The sequence below is a fragment of the Martes martes genome (assembly GCF_963455335.1).
Source record: "Martes martes genome assembly, chromosome: 17".
Classification (NCBI taxonomy): Eukaryota; Metazoa; Chordata; class Mammalia; order Carnivora; family Mustelidae; genus Martes; species Martes martes.
Genome location: NC_137905.1, coordinates 18,573,564 through 18,597,426, shown reverse-complemented (window position 1 = coordinate 18,597,426; position 23,863 = coordinate 18,573,564). Strand labels below are relative to the sequence as shown.

At 57.8% G+C, this 23,863-nt stretch overlaps 1 protein-coding gene across 1 annotated transcript; it reads left to right on the top strand.

The window, feature by feature from the left end:
* Nucleotides 1-6,992: 6,992 nt before the first annotated feature.
* On the top strand, nucleotides 6,993-23,062 carry RIPOR1 (RHO family interacting cell polarization regulator 1). The gene is made up of 22 exons (XM_080827605.1): nucleotides 6,993-7,112; nucleotides 14,753-14,879; nucleotides 14,997-15,149; nucleotides 15,317-15,395; nucleotides 16,085-16,108; nucleotides 16,196-16,249; nucleotides 16,394-16,546; nucleotides 16,648-16,711; nucleotides 16,808-16,851; nucleotides 16,925-17,050; nucleotides 17,433-17,581; nucleotides 17,657-17,786; nucleotides 17,870-19,513; nucleotides 19,598-19,719; nucleotides 20,604-20,736; nucleotides 20,996-21,131; nucleotides 21,231-21,392; nucleotides 21,659-21,817; nucleotides 21,951-22,147; nucleotides 22,237-22,320; nucleotides 22,437-22,527; nucleotides 22,667-23,062. The coding sequence occupies exons 2-22, from the start codon at nucleotides 14,776-14,778 to the stop codon at nucleotides 22,762-22,764; spliced, it is 3,906 nt and encodes a 1,301-aa protein (XP_080683731.1). The 5' UTR covers nucleotides 6,993-7,112; nucleotides 14,753-14,775; the 3' UTR covers nucleotides 22,765-23,062.
* The last annotated feature ends 801 nt before the right edge of the window (nucleotides 23,063-23,863 follow it).

The following is a 23,863-nucleotide window of genomic DNA, read 5'->3' as shown; positions in this document are numbered from 1 at the left end:
TCAGGCAGAGTGACTGGACCTGGGTCTGGCCTTGGTGTGTGCAGCCCATGCAGGAGCAGTTGTGCCTTTCAGAAGGGGAAGCAGACAAGGCTGTGGTGGGAGCAGCATGGGCATTGTAAGCATGACCAAGAGGCTCCTGAACTCACCTGGAGTCCAGGGAAGGCGTTCCAGAGGAAGTTGATATCTGAGCTGAGGCTTCAGGGGTAGGCAGGAGTCAGCCCAGTGAAAGAAAGAGGAAAAAGATGCACAGGACAGCTGTGGAGGCATGGGAAGCAGGCTGTATTCAGAGAGCAAAGTTCAGGATAACTGGAGCCAGGACCTCCTGGGGAGGAACTGGCCAGAGAAGAAGGACCAGTGGGGAAGTGGGAAGGAACAGGGTCCAGTATGCAGAGGCCATCAGCTGCGGTGTGCAGAATGGACAAGGCTGGGTGAAACCAAAGACACTAAAGAGGCCAGGAAGGAGGCGCGGGTGGTGCTCTGGCTGAGGGGGTGGGGGGGACAGGACAGACCTCGTGACTGGTGGGAGTGGTCAGGGAAAAGGCTACCCAGACTAACCTGAGAACCCTAGAGGGGGAATAGTTCTGAGGAGAGGACATGGAATGGACTTGACACAGTGAGTTTGGGTTGCCCAAGGGTCAGCTTCAGGGGTAAATGGAATGAGAGATTGTGGGGTTGCTGAGGCCCAAGGTATCGCTGTAGGGATGGGAAGAAGGCCCTGGAAGTTGTGAGGATGGCTTAGAGAAAAATACTAAGGGTGAGAGAAGGGGGCCCAACACCCCACCAAGCGACATGAAGAGAAACAGCCAGAGATGCAGCTAGAAATCCAAGAAGAGCAGTCACACAAGCCAGAGGGAGTTTCAGAAGAGAGGGAGGATTGTGTATATTCAGCACACTTGGAACAGGTCCAAGGAGGAGAGGAACTGGAAAGTGGAGGGTCAGGGAGCATTTGCAAAGAGGCTTCAGAGAATGGAGGATGTTTTAATGGTGGTCGTGGGGTTCCCAGTGACTGTGATATGCCACTAGGTCTGAGTGTGAGGAGAGCTGCCGCTGCATAAGACTGAACAGGTCGTGCACTGCGCACTCCAGGGGCTACCCATCCACAGAAACGGAACTTGGAGCAAGGGGTTGCCTCCCAGAGCTGGGCAATATTTTGTGGAAAGCGCGCTGCAGTGTGGATGGTTCCCACACGGTGGCGCCAAAGACCAATACTGCACTTCCTAGGCTCAGATGGGGTAAGGTGGGGGTCAGTTCCCCATCCTCCGCCCCAGGATCCTCTTCTGATGGGTGGAGGGATGTGACCACATACAGGGTGACTAGAACTTTCCCCACTACAGTGCCCTCCAGATCTGTCAGAACAGTCCTGCTAGTGGTAGGTACTCAAAATAAACTACACATCACTCACTGTGGCCTTTGGCAAGGGGCCTGGCCTGAGAGGGTCCCAGGGGAACAGCTCATCCCATGACCTGGGAGAGGCGTGGACGTCCCTCCCTACTTGTCCTTTGGGAGAACAGAGTCAGGAAGGAAGGAAGGACGCCTGGCCCAGCCTGTGGGACACAATCACCCCACACCCCAGCACGGCTCTGCTCACAGGCCCCCCTGGAGGCCGAAGCTGGATCACCGGGGGCAATAGCAGAAACCCCAGCCCGCCTGGGGCAGAGTCCCCAGGGAAGTCACCCGTGGAGCCTGGCAACCCTGGGCTAGAAAGATGCCTACTAGGTGCAGGGGCTGGCCCGGAATTGCCTCAAGAAGTGGGGGCCGTGCTGTCTTTGAAAACAGTGACACGTTCACTGCCAACCATTCTTTGTACAAATAAGTACAAAGAAAAAAAAAATAAGACCAGGTGAATTTACAATGCCCAGAGGTGATGGCCACTAACCGCTCTCAGGGCCAGCAGAGGCAGGTTTGTCCTGAGGAGACTCTTGCGACTGGAGAGCAGGCAGCTGTTCTGGTGCTTTCCTCACTCCTCCGTGTTTATTGTTTGGAGCACTTTTCCCTGTGGAGAGACAGAAAGCCCTCACCCCCTACCCTACCCTGACTGGAGCCTGCCGCCTCTCAGACCTCCTCTCCCTCTGCTGCAGCCCACGTGACTTACACACAGCAAGCTCACTGCCACCTCCGAGCCGTTGCCCTGCTGTTCCCTTGGCCTGGAATATCCTTTCTCTGGATCATTCCATGACTGTTTCCTTCTTGTCATTCAGTTCTCGGCTCAAAGAGGCCTTCCCTGAGCACCTTGACTAAAGGTGCCCCTCAGCGCCATCCCTCAACGTCACCACAACCCTGGTTGTTTTCTCCAGTTCCTTCCCCTCTCTCTGAAGTCATCGTACTTAGGCGCTAACTTGACGATGATCGGTCTTCTTTGGCTGGAATGTAAACTTGAGAGCAGAGACCTTGCCTGTCTGGTCTGCCGCTGTGTCCCCAGCACCCAGAACGATGCCAGGTACCTAAGAGGTGTTTGATCCGTGCCTGACTTCCATCTTCGGTGGCCACAGAGCTTGTCCGGGCTTACGTGCGCCTCCAGCATTCTGTCGCCCACTGATGGTCACAAGGACTGCACCGTCCCTTTACCCCTGGCAAGCAAGCCAGTCCTCAGCACCAGCATCCTCAGCACAGATCTTTTCTTGCCTGTACAACTCTTTCTTATGGATGAATTTCTTGAAGTGGATCTGAAAGAGGGGTTTGCACTTGACATCCTGAAACATACTGAAAAAACTACTCTTAAATCCTCAAACCAATTCCCACTCTCTCGAGAGTGTCCACTCACACATCGTCCCTCACTACCTATCTCAGAGGCAAAAAAAAAAAAAAAAGGAGGGGAGGCTCTTGTTGCTGTTTATATGTGCATTGTATTGATTATGAATGAGACGGAACCCATCTTCAACTTGCAGTTTTGCTGGCTGAATGGGTGGGTTCAGTTAAAGCAAGCATCAAAGAGAAGTGGCTCCGGGAACCAGGAGGTGAGGGTGGTAAAGCCGGGACTTGAACGTGGAGCAGCAACCCTGGCCCTTGCCCTTTGACCGACGCAATGGGAAGTAGAGTCCAGCCTGGGGCTGGAGGGCAGTGGAGGTCGGTAGCAGGTACACACAGACCCACGAGCCCCTGCGTCCTCCCTCTTGAGCCATCACCTGCCCCCACCACTCACAGACTCTCTCCCCCTTTCTGGGGAGTGAAGTTGCGTACCAGGGAGCTGTAGCCGTGGAGGCTGTGGGGCGGGCTGAGGGAAGCCTCCATTTTTCTGGGTTTGAACTGCTTTACTTCCCAAAGCGGAACGAGCGGAATGAGCTATACCCTACACAAGGACCTGGGGTTTGCTGTGGTTGTCACCACCCTCTGCCATTTAGTAGAGGGACTTTTCTCAGGCCAGAGCCAGTCCCTTCAGGAATGCGAACTCATGGTGCTCATGGTTAGAAATGGCAATGGTTCCGTGCTCCGCCCCAGCTCCCAGCCCAGCGCCAGGCCGGGCACGTGCTCAGGGAAGCGTGGCAGACTCAGAGCGCAACTGATGTGGACTCAGTGAGCTGAGTCGGAGCTCAGACTCTGCCCCTTCCTAAGCACAGGACCATGGAAAAGCTCTGCCTTCCCTGAGCCTCAGGTGGCTCCTCTGTGAAATGGGTTTCAGCTCTGTCCTTCCTCACCTGGTTCACAGTTGTTGGGGAGAAGCTGGAGAGGCCTCCCAACTCCGCACAGGCCTCAGCTACCATCCCTCCTTCAAGGTGCCTGGGCAAGGGGAGGGGGCCAGCCGAAGCCTCTGGTGTCCCATCTAGTCACTGCTGCCCCATCCATGCTTGGCCCCGGGAGTCACAGGGCAGGGAGCCAAGCCTGGTCACAGACAAGGACAGTTGGAAGTAATGGGTGCTCAGAAGGGTTGAGTGGGAAGCCAGAGAATGCAGGTTTCTTGGAGGAGGTGACCGTTGAATCCTTTTCCGAGTAGATAAGAGGGAGGAGCAACCCAAGCAGAAGGGAAGCTGGGAGAAGAGACAGGCCAGAGTGTGGGAACCACGCTCAGGGAGCCACAGGTAGAATGGCACAGGGGAACCAGAGCAGTGAGGAGCGGCGGGGTGCATGGGAGATGAGTAGGTAAGGCCATCGGAGCCCAGACCTCCCAGGTCTTAGAGGCTCCGCTTTGGGGTCTGGACTTACCCTGAGGGCAGTGGTGAAGCAGTGCAACCTGATTTACGATTTAGAAGATCATCTGAGCTGTTAGGCTGAGAACAACTGTAGGGAATAAAGGTGGAGGCAGGGAGGCGGGAAAAGATGGTGGGCCAGGCCTAGGTACCAGTTGTGACCACGCAGAGTAACGGCCACGCGCAGAACAGAGTGGCTAGGAAGGACGAGGGAATCATCCATTAAAAGTGGAGATTTTCGGGGCACCTGGGTGGCTCAGTGGGTTAAAGCCTCTGCCTTCAGCTCAGGTCGTGATCCCAGGGTCCTGGAATTGAGCCCCGCATCGGGCTCTCTGCTCAGCAGGGAGCCTGCTTCCCCTTCCCTCTCTGCCTGCCTCTCTGCCTCCTTGTGATCTCTGTCTGTCAAATAAATAAATTTCTTAAAAAAATCTTAAAAAAAAAAAAAGTGGAGATTTTCAGGGTACCTGGCTGGCTCAATCAATAGAGCATGTAACTCTTGGTCTTGGGGTTATAAGTTCAAGTGTCACCTTGGGGTAGTTGACTTAAAAAAAAAAAAAAAGTAGAAATTTTCTGGAAGTGGAATTTCAGGATTCCAGAATAAGAAAGAATTCCTCCGACAGTGCTCTGGTGAGCTCCTACAGTCAGTGCTGCCTCATGAAAGCTCCGAGCAATGGCCCTGTGCCCCTGCCGCCCCAGAGGCCAGCAAGCTGCCCAGCTCTGAGTTCTCAGTTGGCATTTGTAGAATTAATTAATCGTCAGAGTAGTTGATGTGGGAGGTGAGGTGCAGGGAGGGAATGAATTTGAAACACGTCTTGGAGGTGTATCAACAGAACTAGAAGGCTGAATGAAGGTGGGGGCGGGAGAGGTGATGTCATGGTTCATACATTTTCTTTTTTTTTTTAAAGATTTTGTTTTTTTATTTATTTGACAGAGAGAGACACAGCGAGTGAGGGAACACAAGCAGGGAGAGTGGGAGAGGGAGAAGCAGGCTCCCCGCAGAGCAGGGAGCCCAATGCGGGGCTCGATCCCAGGACCCCTGGATCATGACCTGAGCTGATGGCAGACACTCAACCGACTGAGCCACCCAGACACCCCGTTCATGCATTTTCTCATTCATTCACTTCATTCATTCACTGGCTCATCAGAAAAAAAATATATAATAATATATATTATATATATTATGTTATATATAGGTATATATACATATATATATAAAATATATATATATGTTTTTTGTTTTTTAAGTAGGCTGCACATCCAGTATGGAGCCCAATGCAGGGCTTGAACTCACGACCCTGAGATCAAGACCTGAGCTGAGATCTGGAGTCGGACACATAACCACCTGAGCCACCCAGGTGCACAACCATCTAACATACATTTCTCCAACTCCTACTACGAGCCAGGGGTGGTGGTGACAAGGACTTCCATGCTCCCTGCCCCCAGAGAACTTAAGAGACCCAGAGTGAGGCTTTAGGCACATGAGTTCACACGGGCATACGTGCTCCCTGGTGCTGACGAGTGACATGATGGTAGTCCGCAGGACATGGGGAGAGAGAGTAACAAGGAGAGGCTGTCTTCGGAGGTGGTGGTCACGGGATGCCTTGCAGAGGAGGTGACTTTAGAGGTGGACAGGGACCACCAACTCGTGCCAGTTTTGAGAGCTCCAGAGAGGCCAGGCCTCTGGCTCAGGTGGGAACTGAGTGGAGGTGGGAGCGGAGATGAGGCATAAAGGAAGAAGAGTCCTTCAGAGGCCTGTCAAGAGATCTGGTGGGTCATCGAGAGGCTCGAACAGGAGAGGGCTCTGAGCATGGAGGACTGCTTGGGATGCTGAGCAGTGGATGGATGGAAGCCTTGGGACTGGGTGATGCCGTAGGGTGGGGAAATAAAGAGAACCCTGTCCCTGAAAGCAATCCCTAGGTTCAGGGTCTAAAGAGAGAGGTGTGCTGCAAAGGAAGGCAAAGAGGAGGGTCTGGGAGCCCTGAGAATTGGAGAGGGTGAGGTGTGTCTCTTGGAAGAGTTGGCAATGGAGAGGATGTCAGTGCCCCTGAGGGCCTCTGCCACCCATCACAACTTCTGGATTGTGAAAACCAACCTGGGGGTGCAGATATCCAAGAACCTCTGAAGGTCCTTCAGCCTGTCTCCTGGTATGTCTGTGCTACCTCTCAAGGTGAAGGACTATGGAGTGAAACCTGAAGGGTGAGGCCCAGAGCTCTTAGCTCCACCCTGACCCACTCAAGGGGAGAGGCAGTATTGCGGTCCCCTTATTGGGAAGGACTGGGCTCTGGTCCCCTTGGCCAACATACCCAAGCCCAGGGACTCAGACGCTGCCATGCTCTGTGAGCAAGGCTTGAGGTTCCCCAGAAGCCGGTAACCAATGAGTGGTGAATGCACGGCCAGGTGTCCAATGGCTAGGCTTCGGGCCCCCTTGTTCCCCTCCCAGAAACTGCCCCGATCCTTTCCTCCAACCAACCCAATCCGGCAGTGGCCGCTCCAGACCTGTTTCAGGTGGTCACAGATAGGAGGGACTGAAAGAGCTCTAGAGACCACAAATTCTGAGAAGGGGTCAGGCAAGCGGGGTTCCCCCGCGCACACTGTTTTGGGCTCTGTGTGGGAAGGAATGGGACTGGCTTTGCTAGTAGCGGCCCAGTTCCCGCGGATCCCGACCACCGACCGCCGAGAACTCCCACCGCCCTTGCGTCCTCCAGGGCCCCGCCTCCCCGCAGGCTGGCGGACCCCGCGGGCCACTGGCCTGCCCCGTTACCCGAGAGGGAGGAGCGAGCCGTGGCCGCCGCCTCGGGTGCGGGAGCCGCGGGAGCGCAGTGGGTGGGGCCCGGCGGGCTGGGGAGGAGCGGGGTGGCTGGGCGGCGGGCGGCGGGCGGCAGGAGGGGCGGACGCCACCGGCAGCGGCGACAGCGGCAGCTGCGGCGCGACCAGGCCAGGCAGGGACGCCCGCACGGAGAGCGCGAGGTCCGCGCAACCCAGCGCAGCCATGTGAGTGTCACCGCCGTTTCCCGGCCCCGCGGGCCGTGCCGAGGATGGGCGCGGCGCTCCCGGTGCTTCCCCATCGGTCCCAGGTCTGCTGCCCCCGCTGCGGCCCTGTACCACATCGACCCATCCCCGGGACCCGAGCCGCGCGGTGTGTTTCCTCCCCTCCCCCCGGGCGCGGAGGACGCCCACAAAAGCCGCCGCCTCTGGGCCTTCTTCCCTCCCAAGGCAAGGCCCAGGCGGCCCTTGCCCCGGAATCTGGGGTGGGCCGGGCCTGACGGCGGGCCCAAGGCGCCAGCCTGGGCGCTGGCAGGAGCGCTCTCCGGGAGCCCCCGCTGCCCTCGTCGCGGGGGGAGACTGAGCTGGGAGTGGGGAGGGGGCGATAAGGGTGCAGGCCAGCCTCCGAGATGAGCTAATCTTCCTGGTCCCACCGGCCGGCCTAAGCGGCTTTGGGGCTCGGCCCGAGGTGGCCGATCCGGGCCTGTGGCCGGGCTTTTCACCCAAATGGCTGAATCTGGAGATGATCTCCCCGGCCTGGTGGGGTAACAGACCCTGTCCCGGGGAATGGGAATGGGAGGCAGATGAGGGGTCTCTGCAAGCAGCCAGGCTTGGGCACCCTGCAGAACTGTTTTGGGGAAGGAGCTGCTCACCAAGACTAGGGATCTGGCTAAGTCTGTCCTGGGCACCCTCTGTCTGCCTCTCCCTGTTGAGGTCTGAGTCCAGTCTCCAGAACTGACCCTTCCCAGCCAGTTCTACTGGACTGATCCTAATTCGGGTCCAGACTAGCTGGCGGAGTACCTACTGTGTGCATTCTCATGTAACAGATATAACAGTGAAGGTGCCCTGGTCACCATCTGTGGGACCTCACCCTGGGCCTGCAGCATTCACCCGAGAACAGGCTAACAAGGAGGGTTATAGCAATCTGACAGATGCAGAAGCAGACCCAGAGAGGTTAAGTAATATTCTCAAGGTCACACATCTGGCTTAGGGAGAAGTGGGAACTAGAGCTAGAACTGAATTTTTGCCATTGCATTACCACCTTTGCGGCATGGAGGGTGTGTGGGGAATGAGAACTGAAGAGTGAGGTACAAAATGCTCCAGCGAGACAATCAGGCCTGGCTTAGCTTCCACTTCCAGCCACCCTACCCCTCCTGAGTTCTGTGGGGCAAGCAGCTAGAGATAGAGGCCTGATGTGGGTTGGGGTGAGGGGAGCATGCAGGGAGCCAGGCTGGGTCCACCCTGGGTGGAAAGGCAGGTGAGGAGGGCAAGGCTCAGTCAGCCCTGGCCCTTCACTGTGGCTGGGGACTCCCGACCCTGCCAGGCCCGGCCCAGGGGAGGCCACCAGGCTTCCAGGGCGCCGCCAGCCGGGGAATGTGACCAGCTGACCAGGGAGGGGGCCGGCAGGAAGTGAAGCCACAGGGCCGCCTCCGCCTGGTTCCGGGGTGGGGGGTCCCAGGCGTTGCGCGCCCCCTCCCTCCCTCTCAGGCAGCTGTGGCATGACGTCAGCAGCCGAGGTTGGGGGTCAGTCGCCATGGAGACAGGAACAGGTTCGGTTAGGGACCCCATTCTCCTTGCAGCCGCCCCTTGCCCCGGTTATTTTTAGCGTCTGTTTACCTCAGTCTGGGGCAGCCCCGTGCCTGGGCGGGGCTGAACAGGGGAGTCCTGGCGAGGCTGCTGGCCTGGCCTGGCACACCGCTGAGCTGGGCAGTGCAGGTGGTGAGACCTCCCGTCCCACGTCCCACACAAATGCACCACTTTGGTATAGAGGGTATTGGGGGTGGAGGAATCTGGGGCCGGGGGTTCCATTCCCTTCTGCCTAGAGCTGGCTGTGCTACAGGGCCCATAATCATTAAGACCTGGGATCTTTCCCCCTTTCCCGAACAGACTTCGAGAGTAGCATGAGTCCAGAGAGTCCCCCGGCTCCCATCATTCAGCCCCCGTCAGTTAAGGTGGGCCCTCTCCCTCAGCGCAAAGGGGTTTGGCTCTTTCTTTCCCCTGCCTTTCCACCCACTGAAATGGTCACTCAGGTGGCTATTCGGGTGGTCATTTGGTGAGAGTGCAGACCAACAGTTACACGTCTTAGTCCCTGTCAGGAACTAGGTAGGGAGTTGGTGGCAGCAGAGCCCCGGTCAGAGAAAGAAAAGTGTTGGGACAGTTAGCCTATCCTGATTCTAGTCTGCCTACCCAGTTCCAGAATCCCAGGTGTCCCCACCCTGCCCTATGCCCCAGGGAGCAGGATGCTACTTGCTGATAGAATCAGAAAGCGGAGAAGGGACGAGGAAAACTGTATGCAGGATAGGGGAGTTGGGGTGGGCACGAACTTGAAATCTGCCCCTTCAGCAGCCCAGCATCTGCTCCTCCTGTGTCCAGGCAGTGCAGCTCACTAAGCCCCCTCCCTCATCTCCCTGGTGTGCGGCCCAGAGGGCATAGCAGTGAACCCCACAAGCAGGCCCCTGCCCCCAGAGTTCACGGTCTGGTTGGAAGATAGATGCTAAAGGAGAACTGACAACTAAACTATGTGGTCTCAGGGATCAGAGGAAGGAAGCTATGAGGCGCCTGAAAGGGGGAACCAACCCAGGGCAGGCTTCCTGGAGGAAGAAGTCATAGGGTAAGACTTGAAAAAAGAGAGGGAGTTGTTCAGGCGGAGAGTATGGGAGGAGGGTACAGGAGCAAAGGCAGCCACTGCTCAAAGGCTGAAGAGCCTTGCGGGTATCGGGAGGGTCACAGTAGCTGGAACAGAGACCGTGAGAGGAGCAGGGGGACTGAGTGGAGGACAGGTTGAAGGTATATGAGGGGAGGCACAGAGCCTGAAGGGTGGTGGGGGTCATGTCAGAGAATCTAGACTTTATCCCTGGGGTAGGGGGTCACCCATGGATGTTTCACAGGAGTCAGAGAGAGGGATGTTAAAGACTTAGAGGCCTGGGGTCCGACTGGCTGGATTTGAATCCTGGCCTTACCACTTACCATCTGTGTATTCTTGTGCAAATTAACAATTATTAATAACAGTAGTTAATATTTGTCATATGCTTAAAATGTGGCAGTGTGTCCACCCCAAGTTCTCGACCCCACGTTCGATTTTCCCTTCCCCAAACACTCCCTGGAGAGAGAAGTAGCTCATTTCAGACTCCCAGCAGCCCTGGGAGGCAGTCATTGTCATTATGCTCATTTAACAGAGGGGTATCTGAAGCCCAAAAAGGTTAAGAAATGTCATGCCCAAGGTCACACAGCCAGTTAGGTTTCTCATCTGCAAGATGGGGCTATAAGGATTTACCCCTGTTAGGACTGTTACTAGAATTAAGTAAGATGATGTTTGTTAATTAAGTGCAGGGCCTGGCCTATAGGAAGCACTTGACAAAGCACGGTTTTTGGCGTTGTCAGATGACTGGAATCGTAAGAAGAGCAATGTTGTTATTGAATAAATAATGCAGGGGGCACCTTTGGCTCAGTAGAGCATGCAGTGGGTCTTGAGTTCAAGCCCCACATTGGGCACAGAGCATATTTAAAAAAAAAATGTAGGCAACCATGTAAAATAAAGCTGGATACCCTTAAGAAAAAAACAAAAAGAATGAGTCATTGTGGATTACTGTGGAGACAGGGAACCCGTTAGGAAGTTGCAGTAGGGTTCTAGGTGAGAGGTGGTGACAGCTTGGACCCGAATTCTAACCATGGGGGTAGAGATGAGGGGGCAGATTCCGGAGATGGCAGAAGTGGGCAGCTGAGTGGTTGTGGGGATAGCAGAGACAGAGGCGTCCCAGATGACTCCTAGTTTCTGTGTTGAACAACTGGGTTAAGAGGTGGTGGGGCTGTCACCGGGAGGTTGACTGAGAGTCAGGTTTGAGAAGGGGACTTAAACTCAGCGCATGCCCAAAGCCCACTCTGCATTGTCGCTCAGCTTCCGGGGAGGCAACAAGCAGGCAGTTGGATATAGAGGCCTGGTGCTCGGAAGAGCCGTTGGGGCAAGGAAGAGATAAGGAAGCTGGCAACATTTAGATGGCATTGAGGTGTGGGAGATGTACCCAGCCCAAGAGTGAGGAGGACGAGGCCCTTCCGGGATGATGAGAAAGACGGATCTCCTGTGCGAAAATAAGATGCAGAGCCGGGGGGGTGGGAGGGGGGTGGAAAACCAGGAGCATGTTGTTGCCTCTTGAAATTCAGGGGAAGGAAGGGCTCAAAGGAGAGGAAGAGAGCCACAGAGTGGAAAGCTTTACTGAGATCAAGCATGATAAGGACTAAGCCTTGGACACTGGATTCAGCAACAGGGAGGTCACTGACCAGTCAGGGGAGTGGTGGGTGTGGAAGGTGGATGGGGGTGGGAAGAGAACTGGCTGGTGGCAGAAAGGAAATTGAGGTAAACATCTCTTCAAGAAACTGGACTCTGAAAAGGTGAAATGGAGGGGCCGCTGGAAAGAGACGTGGGGTCCACAGAGGAATCATTTCATTGTGGAGTTAACTACAGTCAACTTTATATTAAAATACAGCTAAAGAGAGGGGGCATGTCCTAAGTGTACAGTTCAGCCCATGTTTTACAAGGGAACACGCCCACATAGGATCAGGAAATAGAACCCAGATTAGAAAATAGAGAGCATTGCCAGCACCTTGGAAGCCGCCTTGTGTCCCCTTCTGGCTACGACTCCCAAAGGGTAACTAGTATTCGGACTTTTGTCACCATAGATGAGCTCTGTCTGTTTTTGAACTTCATATCAAGGGAACCCTACACATGTCCTCTCTTGCAGTCTTGCTTCTTTATGTCCATAGGATTCACCCATAGTGTCATGTGCGGTTACACGTTGTCTATTCTTTTTGCCGTATGGGGTTCCATTATCTATGGATGGGCATCTGGGTAGTTGCCAGGGTTATTTTCATTTTTCATGTGGGAGTGACTCGAGCTTATTGGAGGCTTGTGGAGAAAGTCCGAAATACTCATCGTCTATGAGAAGGAAGAAAGATGAGTAGGGCCACACGTGAGAATTTCCCAGGTGGGAAACGAGAGCCTGGCCGAGGTTGAGAGAATGGCTCTGTGGTTCCAGCCCAGCCGCTGTGTGAGGCCCCCTAACAGCTAGCTCCTGCCCCCTGTGGCGGCACAGAGAAGGTAGGGAGGTGGGTTGCCCAGAGTTGGCTTCTGTCAGGTAGGAGAGAAGCACAGAGTGCTGGGATATTAGCAGGCGAGCGATGGAGTGGGGGCTGTGGCTCTAGGCTGGGGAGAAGGGTGTGCAGGGAAGAGAAGGTAGGAGGGAGCTGGCAGAGAGAAGGGAAGCAGAGGCCAATGGTGAGGTCTGTGCAGGATGGTGTCTCTGCAATTCTGGGCTGTATCTCTGGTGACACACGCTTGGCACAGAGTTGTCACTCAGTGAATAGTTGAAGAAATGAGCAGAGGACTCAAGAGGTCTCAGGCAGAAGACGGGGAAGGTGGTGGAGATGGAGAGAAACTCAAGGTTAGAGTCACTGTGGCTGCAATTTAGGAAAGGGGCATTCCAGAGCCAGGCATGTTCCCATGGAAGGTGGCTGAAGGGAGCAGAAAGGCCAGGGTTGGGCAGGCAATCCACAGGAATACACAGTTGCTAGTATAGGGTGCACAGCACCTGGTCTTCAAGGAGAGAGAGGAGGATACCACTTCTCAAACTGGAGTCCTTGGGCACCTTGCATCTGAGTCTACAGGGGAGTGGTGGGCTTGTTGGAAATGCTGAGCCCTGGGCCCACCCTGTCCTCTCAGGGGGAAAGTAAGCAGAACGGAGCATCAAGAAGCAGGAGTATTTACAGGATGGGGGAGCATCCAGCCCTGCCAATGCCCACTAGTCCCTGGGCATGGTAGCCTCTATTTAGGCTGGAGGTGGATGAAGAAAATTCAAGGAAAAGATACTGGGGGCGGGAAGGGGCCAACACCAGGGAAATTCAGCTATGTGAGCTGGTGGCCAGAAGGAGGGGGCCTCATTCTAGAATGCATCTTCTATTAGAGAGGAGGCCCTGGCTGGGAAGTGGGACCTGATCCTCTTCCCTGGGGCCTGGGGGTGCCGGGGAGTCTCCCTAGATTGAGCACCCTCTCGGTGGATGGGGGCTGTGTCACTCTACCCACTTGCATCTCTGCTTCCTTCTTGGGACGGCAACACATAATATAAGCTTGGTCCAGGCCCAAACTTTTAGTATATGTGCTGCCGAAGCGAGCACCAGGCCCAAACTTTTAGCCCCTCTCTCTTCTGCGCCTCCCAGACCCCTCATGCTCAGTCCCTGACTCTGCCCTCCATTGGCATAGACCCACCACTCCACACCCACAGTCCTTCCTTCCACTACCTCAGCATGGCTTTCCAGTCTTTACACACTCAGAATCCCAACTAGCAGCCCTCTCTGTGCTTAGTCCTCTCTTGGGACGCCTCTGCAGCCGCTGTGTGAGCCCCTTATTCTAACTACATCCAATCCAGCTCAGGGTCTTCATCCCGTTTATCCCTCCTTGTTCGCCGCCTCGCTCAACTCCCTTTACCCAAACTCCTAACCCCCCGCCGAGAGGACCCACTTCAGTCTCCTCCCCCAAGGGAACCCCCAGGCACCCCTCCCAGAGGCCCGCCAGTCCCAGGGCCCGGTGCCCCCCCTGGTCCAGCCGGTCCCGCCCCATCCCGGCGGGCTGAGTCAGGCGGCAGGAACTGGGCGGGGGGCGGCGCCGGGAGGAGCTGAAGCCCGAGCCCGAGTCGCTGGGAGCGAGCGCGGAGCCCAGCTCGGCCAGCACCTAGTGGCCCTGGGCCTGTGGGGAGACAGGGGTGGGAGGGCAAGCGCAGGGGGGTGGGGAGCTGTCCTGGACCTACCATGAGTGCCAAGAAGAGAGGTAGGACCCGGCCTGGGGCTGCGAAGGCTCTGGGGCTGGCCACAGGGGAGTGTGGGCCGGACTCTGGGGTCCAGGGGCACGTGTTTCGTTGGAGCAGGGTGGGGGTCTGCGGAGGATCCCTTCCCGCTAAGGGTGCGGGCGAAGGCGTCCATTTGTGACTCAGTTTCTAGGTCGGAGTCACAGGAAGGTGGCGGAGGCAGGGCAATTCTTGGCACTGCCCTCCATTCTGGGAATCCCCCGGCCGCTGGGCGCTGGGAGGGCTCTGGCGTCCCGGAGCCGGCGAGAGGGTGGGGGCTGGAGGGGAGCAGTTTTCGCGGGGCGGGCGGGTTGCGAGAGCCAACCCCGTGCCTGCCGGGCCTGTCGGGCAGCTCCGCTGGGCTCAGAGTGTGCACCCCACCCGGTGACCTCCCGCGGGCTCGCGGGGTGGGGGCGCGGGAGCTCCTGGTCACTGTTGCGGGCATTGGGGGGTGAGTTCAGGGGCAGGGCTGGGGAGCCCGCCCCGCCCCCCGGGTAAACAGGCGCTTCCGCACATTCTTCACGCGCCCCGCCCCTTTCCTGCCCCTTCCCAGCCGGGGGAGGGTCCCCGCGCGACCCCCCTTCCTGCCCCGCGACAGGCGGAGCCTGCACCTCTGCAGGAAGTGGGGGCCGAGCCGAGGCCACGCTGAGTCCGAGGCCGAGTCGCCCGGCCGCCCTGTCATTAGCGCCGGGGCCGGCGGGGTTGTCGGACTCCGGGCGTCAGGCGGTGTCCGGCAGGACTAAGATACAGAGGCCGGGCCTCCGGAGGGGGCTTCAAAAGTCTGACTGGCGCTGGACACCCGCCCTCGCCACCCCCCAGGGAGCCCCGCGCGGACTCATTCCATGATGTCCCTGTCGGTGCGGCCGCAGCGCCGCCTGCTCAGCGCCCGGGTCAATAGGAGCCAGTCCTTCGCAGGCGTCCTCGGCAGCCACGAGCGGGGGCCCAGGTACGCAGCCGAGGGGAGCTGATGGGGTCAAGAGAGTGTGACGGGGTTGGAGCTGGGTATGCAGTGAGGGTTTGGGGACTCATTCTTGGACCTTTCTGAGTGTAGCCTCTTCTTCAGGAGCTTCCCGGCCTTCAGTCCCCCGGGGCCTCCACGGAAGCCCCCTGCGCTCTCCCGAGTATCCAGGATGTTTGCCGTGGCGCACCCAGCCCCTAAGGTCCCGCAGCCTGAGCGGCTGGACCTGGTGTACACTGCGCTCAAGCGGGGCCTGACGTAAGGAACTCCTCCCATTGCCTTATCCCGGGACCCCTCCCGAAGCCCTCATCCCCTTACTGCTAGTAGGAACCCTCCCCAGCCTTATATCTTCTTCCCACTGCCCATACCCGGGGCTGCTGGGGCTGCAAAGGTAAGCTAATTCTTGTAGTCACCCCTTTCCCTAGGGCCTATTTGGAAGTGCACCAGCAGGAGCAGGAGAAACTCCAGAGACAGATTAGGGAGTCCAAGAGGAATTCCCGCCTGGTGAGTAAAGGGTTCGCAAGGATGCCTGGACTACTGTTCTTTGCCTTTGTGGTATGAGGGACTGGGTAGCACCAGCCGTGGGTGACATCAGGGCTGTTTGCTAGGGTGACTTAGCCCAGCTGTGACTAGAAAACAGGATACCAGGATAGGCTGGGGCTGGGCAGGTTTCTAGCCCCGCCTTACCCAGGCTGTGTACAGTTTCTGCCCAGGACCCAGTATCTGCCATGGGAGCTTTCCATGGGGTGGGTCAGACTGCCACAGACACAGACAGTAGGAGACTACACTGCAGTACTGATAGTCCTGGTTCTTCCCCAGGAACAAATCAGAGCTTCCTAGAGGAGAACATCTCTGCTGGGTCTTGAAGAATGAGAGTTCCCCTGGTAGAGGGAACCTCTTCCTAATGGGTGCAGGAAAGGGAGTGGACCAGGGGAGGGAACCCAGGGGAAGAGGTCAGGGGAGGGATATAGGAGGGGTCTTGAGGACCAGACCCGATGTCACTAACATCCACCAAAGGCCAGGCATGTGGGAAGGTGAGTCAGTCCATGCTTTGAGTGGAGCAGCTGTGGACTGTGGTAAGGGGGTTGGGGGAGGCTGTGCAGGAGGGGAGTTAGCTGGCTCTGGGTGGGCATGTGCCGCTGCTAGAAAGTTTCCCGTGCCACCTAAGTGCTTCCTCTCATCCTCCCCTGCAGGGCTTCCTGTATGACTTGGACAAGGTGAGTGTGTAGAGAATGGTGTTGGAAGAGATTAGCTCATGGGGAGGGTAAAGGGCTCTGGCCCCTCCTGACATACCTCTCCCTCAGCAAGTCAAGTCCATCGAACGCTTCCTGCGACGGTTGGAGTTCCACGCCAGCAAGGTATATGGGCAGCACACCCGTGTGCGCACAAGTGGGGCTGGAGACTGATACCATGGGGGTGGGCAGGGGGAGGGCTAGGCCCTGGTTGAGCAAGCCTCGTAGTGAGTCTCAAGTCCTCCAGTACCACCCCACTCATCTGCCCAGATTGATGAACTCTATGAGGCATACTGTGTCCAGCGGCGTCTCCGGGATGGTGCCTACAACATGGTCCGTGCCTACAGCACTGGGTCCCCGGGGAGCCGCGAGGCCCGGGACAGCCTGGCCGAAGCCACTCGAGGGCATCGTGAGTACACGGAGGTAAGAGATAGGTGTCCTTGAGGCAGAGGCACAGGGTATAGCAGAGCTGGTGAGAGGAGACTGGTTCTTGACTCCGTCTTGTCCCTGCCCACCCCTCTCAGAGCATGTGTCTGCTGGAGAGTGAGCTAGAGGCACAGCTGGGCGAGTTCCATCTCCGGATGAAAGGTACTAAGTGGATGGGGGCAGACTGTTGGTGGGGAGAGGGAATTGTTTGCCTGAGACCCCTCAACATGGCTCACCTTCTTCTCCCCCAATTCCCAGGGCTGGCTGGCTTCGCCAGGCTGTGTGTAGGCGATCAGTATGAGGTATGAGAACATGCAGGGCTGGGGTGGGAGGGTCGCGACACCAAGGGGTGTCTCATCCTGCCTTTTCACCTAGATCTGCATGAAATATGGGCGGCAGCGCTGGAAACTACGGGGCCGAATTGAGGGTAGTGGAAAGCAGGTGTGGGACAGTGAAGAAACCGTCTTTCTTCCTCTTCTCACGGAATTCCTGTCCATCAAGGTGATGTATCTTCCCAGGACCCAAAGGGCAACGTGATCCTGTGACTCCTGTGAATATGTGACCCCCATGACCTTCATGACGCTGTGATTTTCTTATAATCTTCTCATCTTGTGAATATTTGACCCCCTGGACCTCTATGAGGCTGTGACCCTCATGACCTCAGTGACCCCACAAACTCAGACTTCTGTGATCCCCATGCTCCCAGGATGCTTTAATCCTCCATGGCCCCCCATCACTCAGAAAATTCTAATCCCTGCAACCTTCCCATGGTCCCATGACCCTGTGACTGTCATATAACCCCTATGCACGTTCAGACTTCTGATCTCCCACAACCTCATGACCCCTATACCCTTGTGACCTCATGATGCATTCCTGGCTATAGGTGACAGAACTGAAGGGTCTGGCCAACCATGTGGTTGTAGGCAGTGTCTCCTGTGAGACCAAGGACCTGTTTGCTGCTCTGCCCCAAGTGGTGGCTGTGGACATCAATGACCTCGGCACCATCAAGCTCAGCTTGGAAGTCACATGGAGGTTGGTGTTGCTGAGTGGCTTGGGGACAGATCCAGAGGACCTGTGGCACCTGCTAACAGCCTCTTTCTTCCCCAGCCCCTTCGACAAGGATGACCAGCCCTCAACCGCTTCCACTGTCAACAAGGCCTCCACAGTCACCAAGCGCTTCTCCACCTATAGCCAGAGCCCACCAGACACACCCTCACTTCGGGAACAGGCTTTTTATGTGAGTCACAGGCCAGGCTTAGGCCCCACCATCCCTCAGGGGCTCCCTGGGGTGGTCCTGAAATGCCCTTTCCTCTCTCCCAGAATATGCTGAGGCGGCAGGAGGAGCTGGAGAATGGGACAGCATGGTCCCTGTCATCTGAATCTTCAGACGACTCATCCAGCCCCCAGCTCTCAGGCACTGCCCGCCACTCTTCAGCCCCCAGGCCTCTGGTGCAGCAGCCTGAGCCTCTGCCCATTCAGGTCACCTTCCGTAGGCCTGAGACCCCCAGCTCTAGGCCCGTGGATGAAGAGGGGGCCGTAGCCCCAGCCCTGGCCAATGGGCATGCCCCCTACAGCCGGACTCTGAGCCATATCAGTGAGGCCAGTGTGGACGCTGCCTTGGCTGAGGCTTCAGTGGAGGCTCTGGGTCTGGAAAATTTAGCTCAGGGACCTAGCCTGCATGCACACCCAGATCCCACCCATGGGGAGCAACCTGGTCCTGTCCCTCCTGCTGTGGACCCTCTCCATTCTGCCACAAGCCCTACCCTCAGTACAACAGGCCCTGCCCACACATCTACAGACCCAGACCTGTCTGCACATCTAGACAAGGTTACATATGCTAGCTCTTCTGAACTGCCAGGCCCCACCCATACCACTACGAGCTCGACCTCTAATGCCATTAGCCCCAGCCACAGTGCTCCAAGCGCCACTCACACTACCACAGGTTCCACCCACAAGCCCATGGTCTCTACCCCTTCCACTACAGGCTCTACCCCCAGTGCCACATCCCCAGCCCAGACCACTGCAAGACCCACCAAGGAAGCAATGCTTTCTGCCCTCACTACTGTAGCTCCTACCCCCAATACTATAGGCCCTCTACAGACAACCACAAGCCCTGTCCACACTACCACAAGCCCGATCCATACTACTGCAGGCCCCTCCCGTTCCACTACAAGCCCCACCCACACTACTGCAAGTCTCATCCATGCCACTACAAGCCCCACCCACACTACTGCAGGCCCCACCCATGCCACTACAAGCCCCACCCACACTACTGCAAGCCCTACCCATGCCACTACAAGCCCCACCCATGTCACTGCAAGCCCCGCCCACACTACTGCAAGTCCCACCCATACGACAAGCCCCTCAAAAACCATTGCAAGCCCTCCCCATACCGCTACAACCCCTCCTCACAAAGCCAGAATGTCAACTCACACCACTGCAAGTCCTGTCCCCAAAGCTAAGGGCCCAGTCCAGACTACCAGGAACCCCACCCATCCTGTCACAACCCACAGCTCTTCCAGTTCTCCAGACGATGCCATGCTTCCCAGCCCCTCTACAAACACAGACCCTACCCTCCCAGGCATCCACACCCTGTCCTGCAGCTACCCAGCCTCCGCTCCTTGCACTCAGGCAGACCCCATAGACCCCAGCATCTCCTACCCAAGTTCCGCCTGTTCCAGTCGGGAGCCCCTCACAAGTCGCTGCCCAGACGCCCCAGGAGAGCCCATCCTTCAGAGCCCAAGCCCACCTCCTTCACCTCTAGCCCCTGTGCCCCAGCATTTAGACCTTAGCCTAGCCATGGCCACCCGGGCCCCGGTACCAGGGGCAGCTGGAGGGGCTGGGGATAGGAGGCTGGAAGAGGCCCTGGGGGCCCTGATGGCTGCCCTGGATGACTACCGTGGCCAGTTCCCTGAGCTGCAGGGCCTGGAGCAGGAGGTGACCCGGCTGGAGAGTCTGCTCATGGTGAGGCGGGCCGGGCGGGCTGCAGCAGCACGGGGAGGGCAGCCCGGCGGTGGGCGGTGGCATTAACTCTCTCCACAACCCCAGCAGAGACAAGGCCTGACTCGCAGCCGGGCCTCCAGCCTGAGTATCACTGTGGAACATGCCCTGGAGAGCTTCAGCTTCCTCAATGAGGATGAAGATGAAGACCTGGATGGTCCTGGAGACAGGTGAGAGGAGCCAGATGAGGGGGAAGAGGTAAGGTGAGCGCCAGGTGAGGGAGAAAGGCCAGAAAGGGGAACAGGTGAGGTGGGGCCGGGTGGAGCACACAAGGGGAGCAGCAAGATGGGGTGGGGGGTGGGCAGGAGAGGGTGCACCTGCCAATGGGGACATCTGTATTCACCCCACCCCCCCACCCTGTGTAGTCCTCATGTGTCCTTGATGTCTGTTTCTAACCCCATCTGTGTCCCCAGAGCTTCTGACCTCCCTCCTCCCGGTCCCTGCAATGCGTGCCTCTCCCGTGGGGCCCCATCAGCTCCCGATCCTCCAGCTCCACCTCTTTCCCCTGGCATCACCTCGGATCTACCCTCTGAACAAGCCCTTTCAGTGCCTGCCCATGCGTCCTGGGTCCCCCAGCATCAACCCCCTCTGTCTCAACCCAGGCTTCCCCAAAGAACCCAGCCCCGTGGGTCCCTGTCCCAGAGGGGCCTTTGCCAAATCCCAGCTGAGGGTTGTGCCCAGCCCCACCTCCCTCTGCTGCTGCCTGGGTTAGGACCCCGTGCCCTGCACGCTTTGGGCCATAACTCCTTGCAGTCCACATTGTGTAGACCATCCCACCTGCACCCCTACTCTTACCTGTCTCAGCCCCAGAGGTCCTGGCGGTTGTAGCTGGAGGTGGTAAAAGGCAGACAAACCCTAGAGATCCCCGCTACCACCTGCTGGTCCTAGTCCCTTCCTCCTCCCGGCAGTCCTCCACAAACTTACCCATTGTCTCTGTTGTCTGTGCACATCGTCTGTTCTTCCATTGTGGGGATAGGGTGACCTTAATAAAAATACACTGGTGACCACATGGTGACGTGTGCTCCTGGGGTGGTTGACCCCATTTTTCTCTCAGGCCCCCAAACAGCCTGGAGCCTGGGGCTGAGGACAGCCTCGACTTACCCAGTGCCCGCCCCCTCAGCACGGAGTGTCCAGCTCTGGACGCTGCCTTGGTCCAGCACCTGTACCACTGCAGCCGCCTCCTGCTGGTGAGGCTAGTGGTATTCCCCATACCCTCCTTTTGTAGCCCCTTATCCCAGGGAGCCCTGCACTTCAATCCTGGCCTGCCATGCTTCCTCTGACTTACACTCCCCACTGCCCCAGGGCCCTAGCACTGGGCTCTGGTTGAGCCTCCCATACTCTGGCTACCCCCACCTCTCCATGCATGCTGGGACTTGTAGTCCCTGGGCTCCACCCTCCCCATTTTTTGTCCTGAGGTCTTAGTTGCCTGGCACCCCTATTCTCCAGAAACTGGGCACCTTTGGGCCCCTGCGCTGCCAGGAGGCATGGGCCCTGGAGCGGCTGCTGAGGGAGGCCAGAGTGTTGGAGGCTGTGTGCGAGCTTAGCAGGCGATGGGAAATCCCTGCCACCTCTGCCCAGGAAGGTAAAGGCCCTGTCAGCCCAGAAGCTCCTCCCCTACCCAGCCCCCTCTACATGCCGCCCACCTTCTCGGTTGCTGATGCTCGTCTGCACTTCCTCACAGTGGTGCAGTTCTCGGCCTCCCGGCCCGGCTTCCTGGCCTTCTGGGACCGGTGCACGGAGGGACTCAGCCCCTTCATCTGCCCTGTGGAGCGAGTCCTCCTCACCTTCTGCGATCAGTACGGTGCCCGTCTCTCCCTGCGCCAGCCGGGCCTAGCTGAGGCTGGTGAGTGGGCTGCCTCCCTGCCCCCTCTGCCCTCCCTTCTCAGATCCCCAGTGGTGGGACCTTGGGAAAAGCCAGGTCAGCCCACACAGACCTGCTGAGCTGAGCACTAGGAAGAACTAGCGAAGGCTGTTTCCTTTGCACAGAAGGACCCAGAGGGGTAGGGTTTCAACGGGGACCCCTGGACCTGAACCTGGGACGGGAGCATTCTTCCCTATAAGGGCCTGGGTCTATCCCAACCCTAAGGCCTGCGGCACTGCCTCCCACAGTGTGTGTCAAGTTCCTGGAGGATGCCCTAGGGCAGAAGCTGCCCAGGAGGCCCCAGCCAGGCCCTGGAGAGCAGTTCACCGTCTTCCAGTTCTGGAGTTACGTCGAAGCCTTGGAGAGCCCCTCAATGGAGGCCTATGTGACTGAAACGGCTGAGGAGGGTGAGGCAGAGGCTCTACTCACAAAAGTGGCCTGACCCTGTGGGTGGGTCTGAAGGTGTGGGTGGGAGCAGGAGTGCACAAAAGACCCCACCCCAGGAGGCTCCACCTTGTCCCGCCCCTCCCTTTCTTGCAGTGTTACTGGTGCAGAATTTGAACTCGGATGACCAAGCTGTTGTTTTGAAGGCCCTGAGGTTGGCGCCCGAGGGGCGGCTGCGAAGGGATGGGCTTCGGGCCCTCAGCTCGCTGCTGGTCCATGGCAACAACAAGGTCATGGCTGCTGTCAGCACCCAGCTCCGGAGCCTATCCCTGGGCCCTGTCTTTCGGGAACGGGTGAGAGTCAGGCAGGCCTTCCCTGAAGCAAAGGCTGGGGTCCCAGGCTCCCAGTGTCTGGCTAAGTCTGCCCTCCCACCCTTACCCAGGCCCTACTGTGCTTCCTGGACCAGCTCGAGGACGAGGATGTACAGACGAGGGTGGCTGGCTGCCTGGCCCTGGGCTGCATCAAGGTAACCCCTGCCAGCCCATCCCCCGCTTCACACCCCTCGCAGCTCCCTCAGCCCTGGGCCCTGGGCCTTTCCCGCCTGCTCCCCTGGGCCCACCTCGATGTTCTCTCCCCCGGTAGGCTCCTGAGGGCATTGAGCCCCTAGTGTACCTGTGCCAAACGGACACAGAAGCCGTGAGGGAGGCTGCTCGGCAGAGCCTGCAACAGTGTGGTGAGGCTAGGAGATGGGAGATATGGGGGTCAAGTTCGGGAACGTTTTGGCTGCTGGGAGTTGGCGTGAGATGGAGTCAGGGATGGGAGGGCAGAGGTGGGGCTGGGATCACTCCTGAGCCCATCCTTACCTGTTTCAGGGGAAGAGGGGCAGTCTGCCCATCGACGGCTGGAGGAGTCCCTGGACGCCCTGCCCCGAATCTTTGGGCCTGGCAGCATGGCCAGCACGGCATTCTGAATTCCCTACCCACTGGCTCCCGGTGCCCCTTCCCCTCACTTTCAGGGCTTAGCAGGCACTGGCAGGGAGGGTGAGGGCTGGCTCCAGACACCTCTCCCCCACAGATTCCCATCCATGAAAATCTAATATATTCTTCCGTCGCTCTTGGGTTGGTAGAGTCAGTGCCTGCAGTCCAGTGCCTCCCAGCCTCGGCTCAGCACACTCGCCACAAAATCAGTGTCCCACCACACCCCCTGGTTTTATATTTTATTTACAGAGTTTTACAGAAAATAAAAAAGCAAAATGCCTTTCCTACATGGCCTGGCCTGGTGTGCTTCTGACCCTTTGCTGCAGCACCCTCTGGCCATGGCCCTTCCTGACACTAGCGTGTCTGCGCTCGCAACTGTGGCAATGACTTCTGCTTTGGCCCTGGAAATTCAGGTAGAAGAGAGCCTAGAGGCTGGAACGGGGGTTGGAAAAGAGAGCAGTGGAAGAGGGCGGTAGGGTGTTGCGGTGGAGGCCCCAGTCTGGAGACCGGGGGTGCCTGGAAGCTATGGGCCCAGGCTGGAGCCAAACTGTGGGGTTGGCCTAGGGAGAGCCCAGAGGTGCTCGTCCTGGGAATGACTCCCTAGCTGCCCTAGCGGCTAGCTCCAGGCGGCCTGGAGGCAGAGGAGGGCCCCAGCCAAAAGCGTGGTGAGACCTGGAGCTTCTGGCCAGAAGGGGGCAGCAGAACCCCGCCAGGGAATGCCAGGCTTCTGGGTCTAGCCTCCGTCAGCCTCAGCAGCTTCCTACCAAGGTGGCTGAGCTGAGAGCGAAGAGCTCCTTGAGGGCTGGCTAGGAAGAAAAAAGAGATCCTCTAACCCTCCTAGAAGAGCTAGAGCCTGGGAGCCAGGAAATGCAGATAGCTGCCCCCGTGACCCTAAACAGCGAGTGTTTTCTCTCCCCAAGCTGCGTCCCCTCTTTGTAATAACAAACCTGACTGAACCCTGAGCTCCCACCCCCCCGACACGGCCAGACTGCCGCTTCAGGAAGCAGGGCTCCAGGGGGAGGGCTCACCTCTTCCCAGAGCTGCCTGGCACGTGAGTGTGTTAACCCCAGAAGGTTAAGAATTCTATGGTGG

Excerpts from the sequence above, each read along its gene's own strand:
- RIPOR1 (XM_080827605.1), top strand. The coding sequence starts at position 14,776 with ATGATGTCCCTGTCGGTGCGGCCGCAGCGCCGCCTGCTCAGCGCCCGG. Across the intron at positions 16,109-16,195 it reads TCCTGTATGACTTGGACAAG|CAAGTCAAGTCCATCGAACG; the intron begins GTGAGTGTGTAG and ends CCTCTCCCTCAG. Across the intron at positions 16,852-16,924 it reads GTGTAGGCGATCAGTATGAG|ATCTGCATGAAATATGGGCG; the intron begins GTATGAGAACAT and ends CTTTTCACCTAG.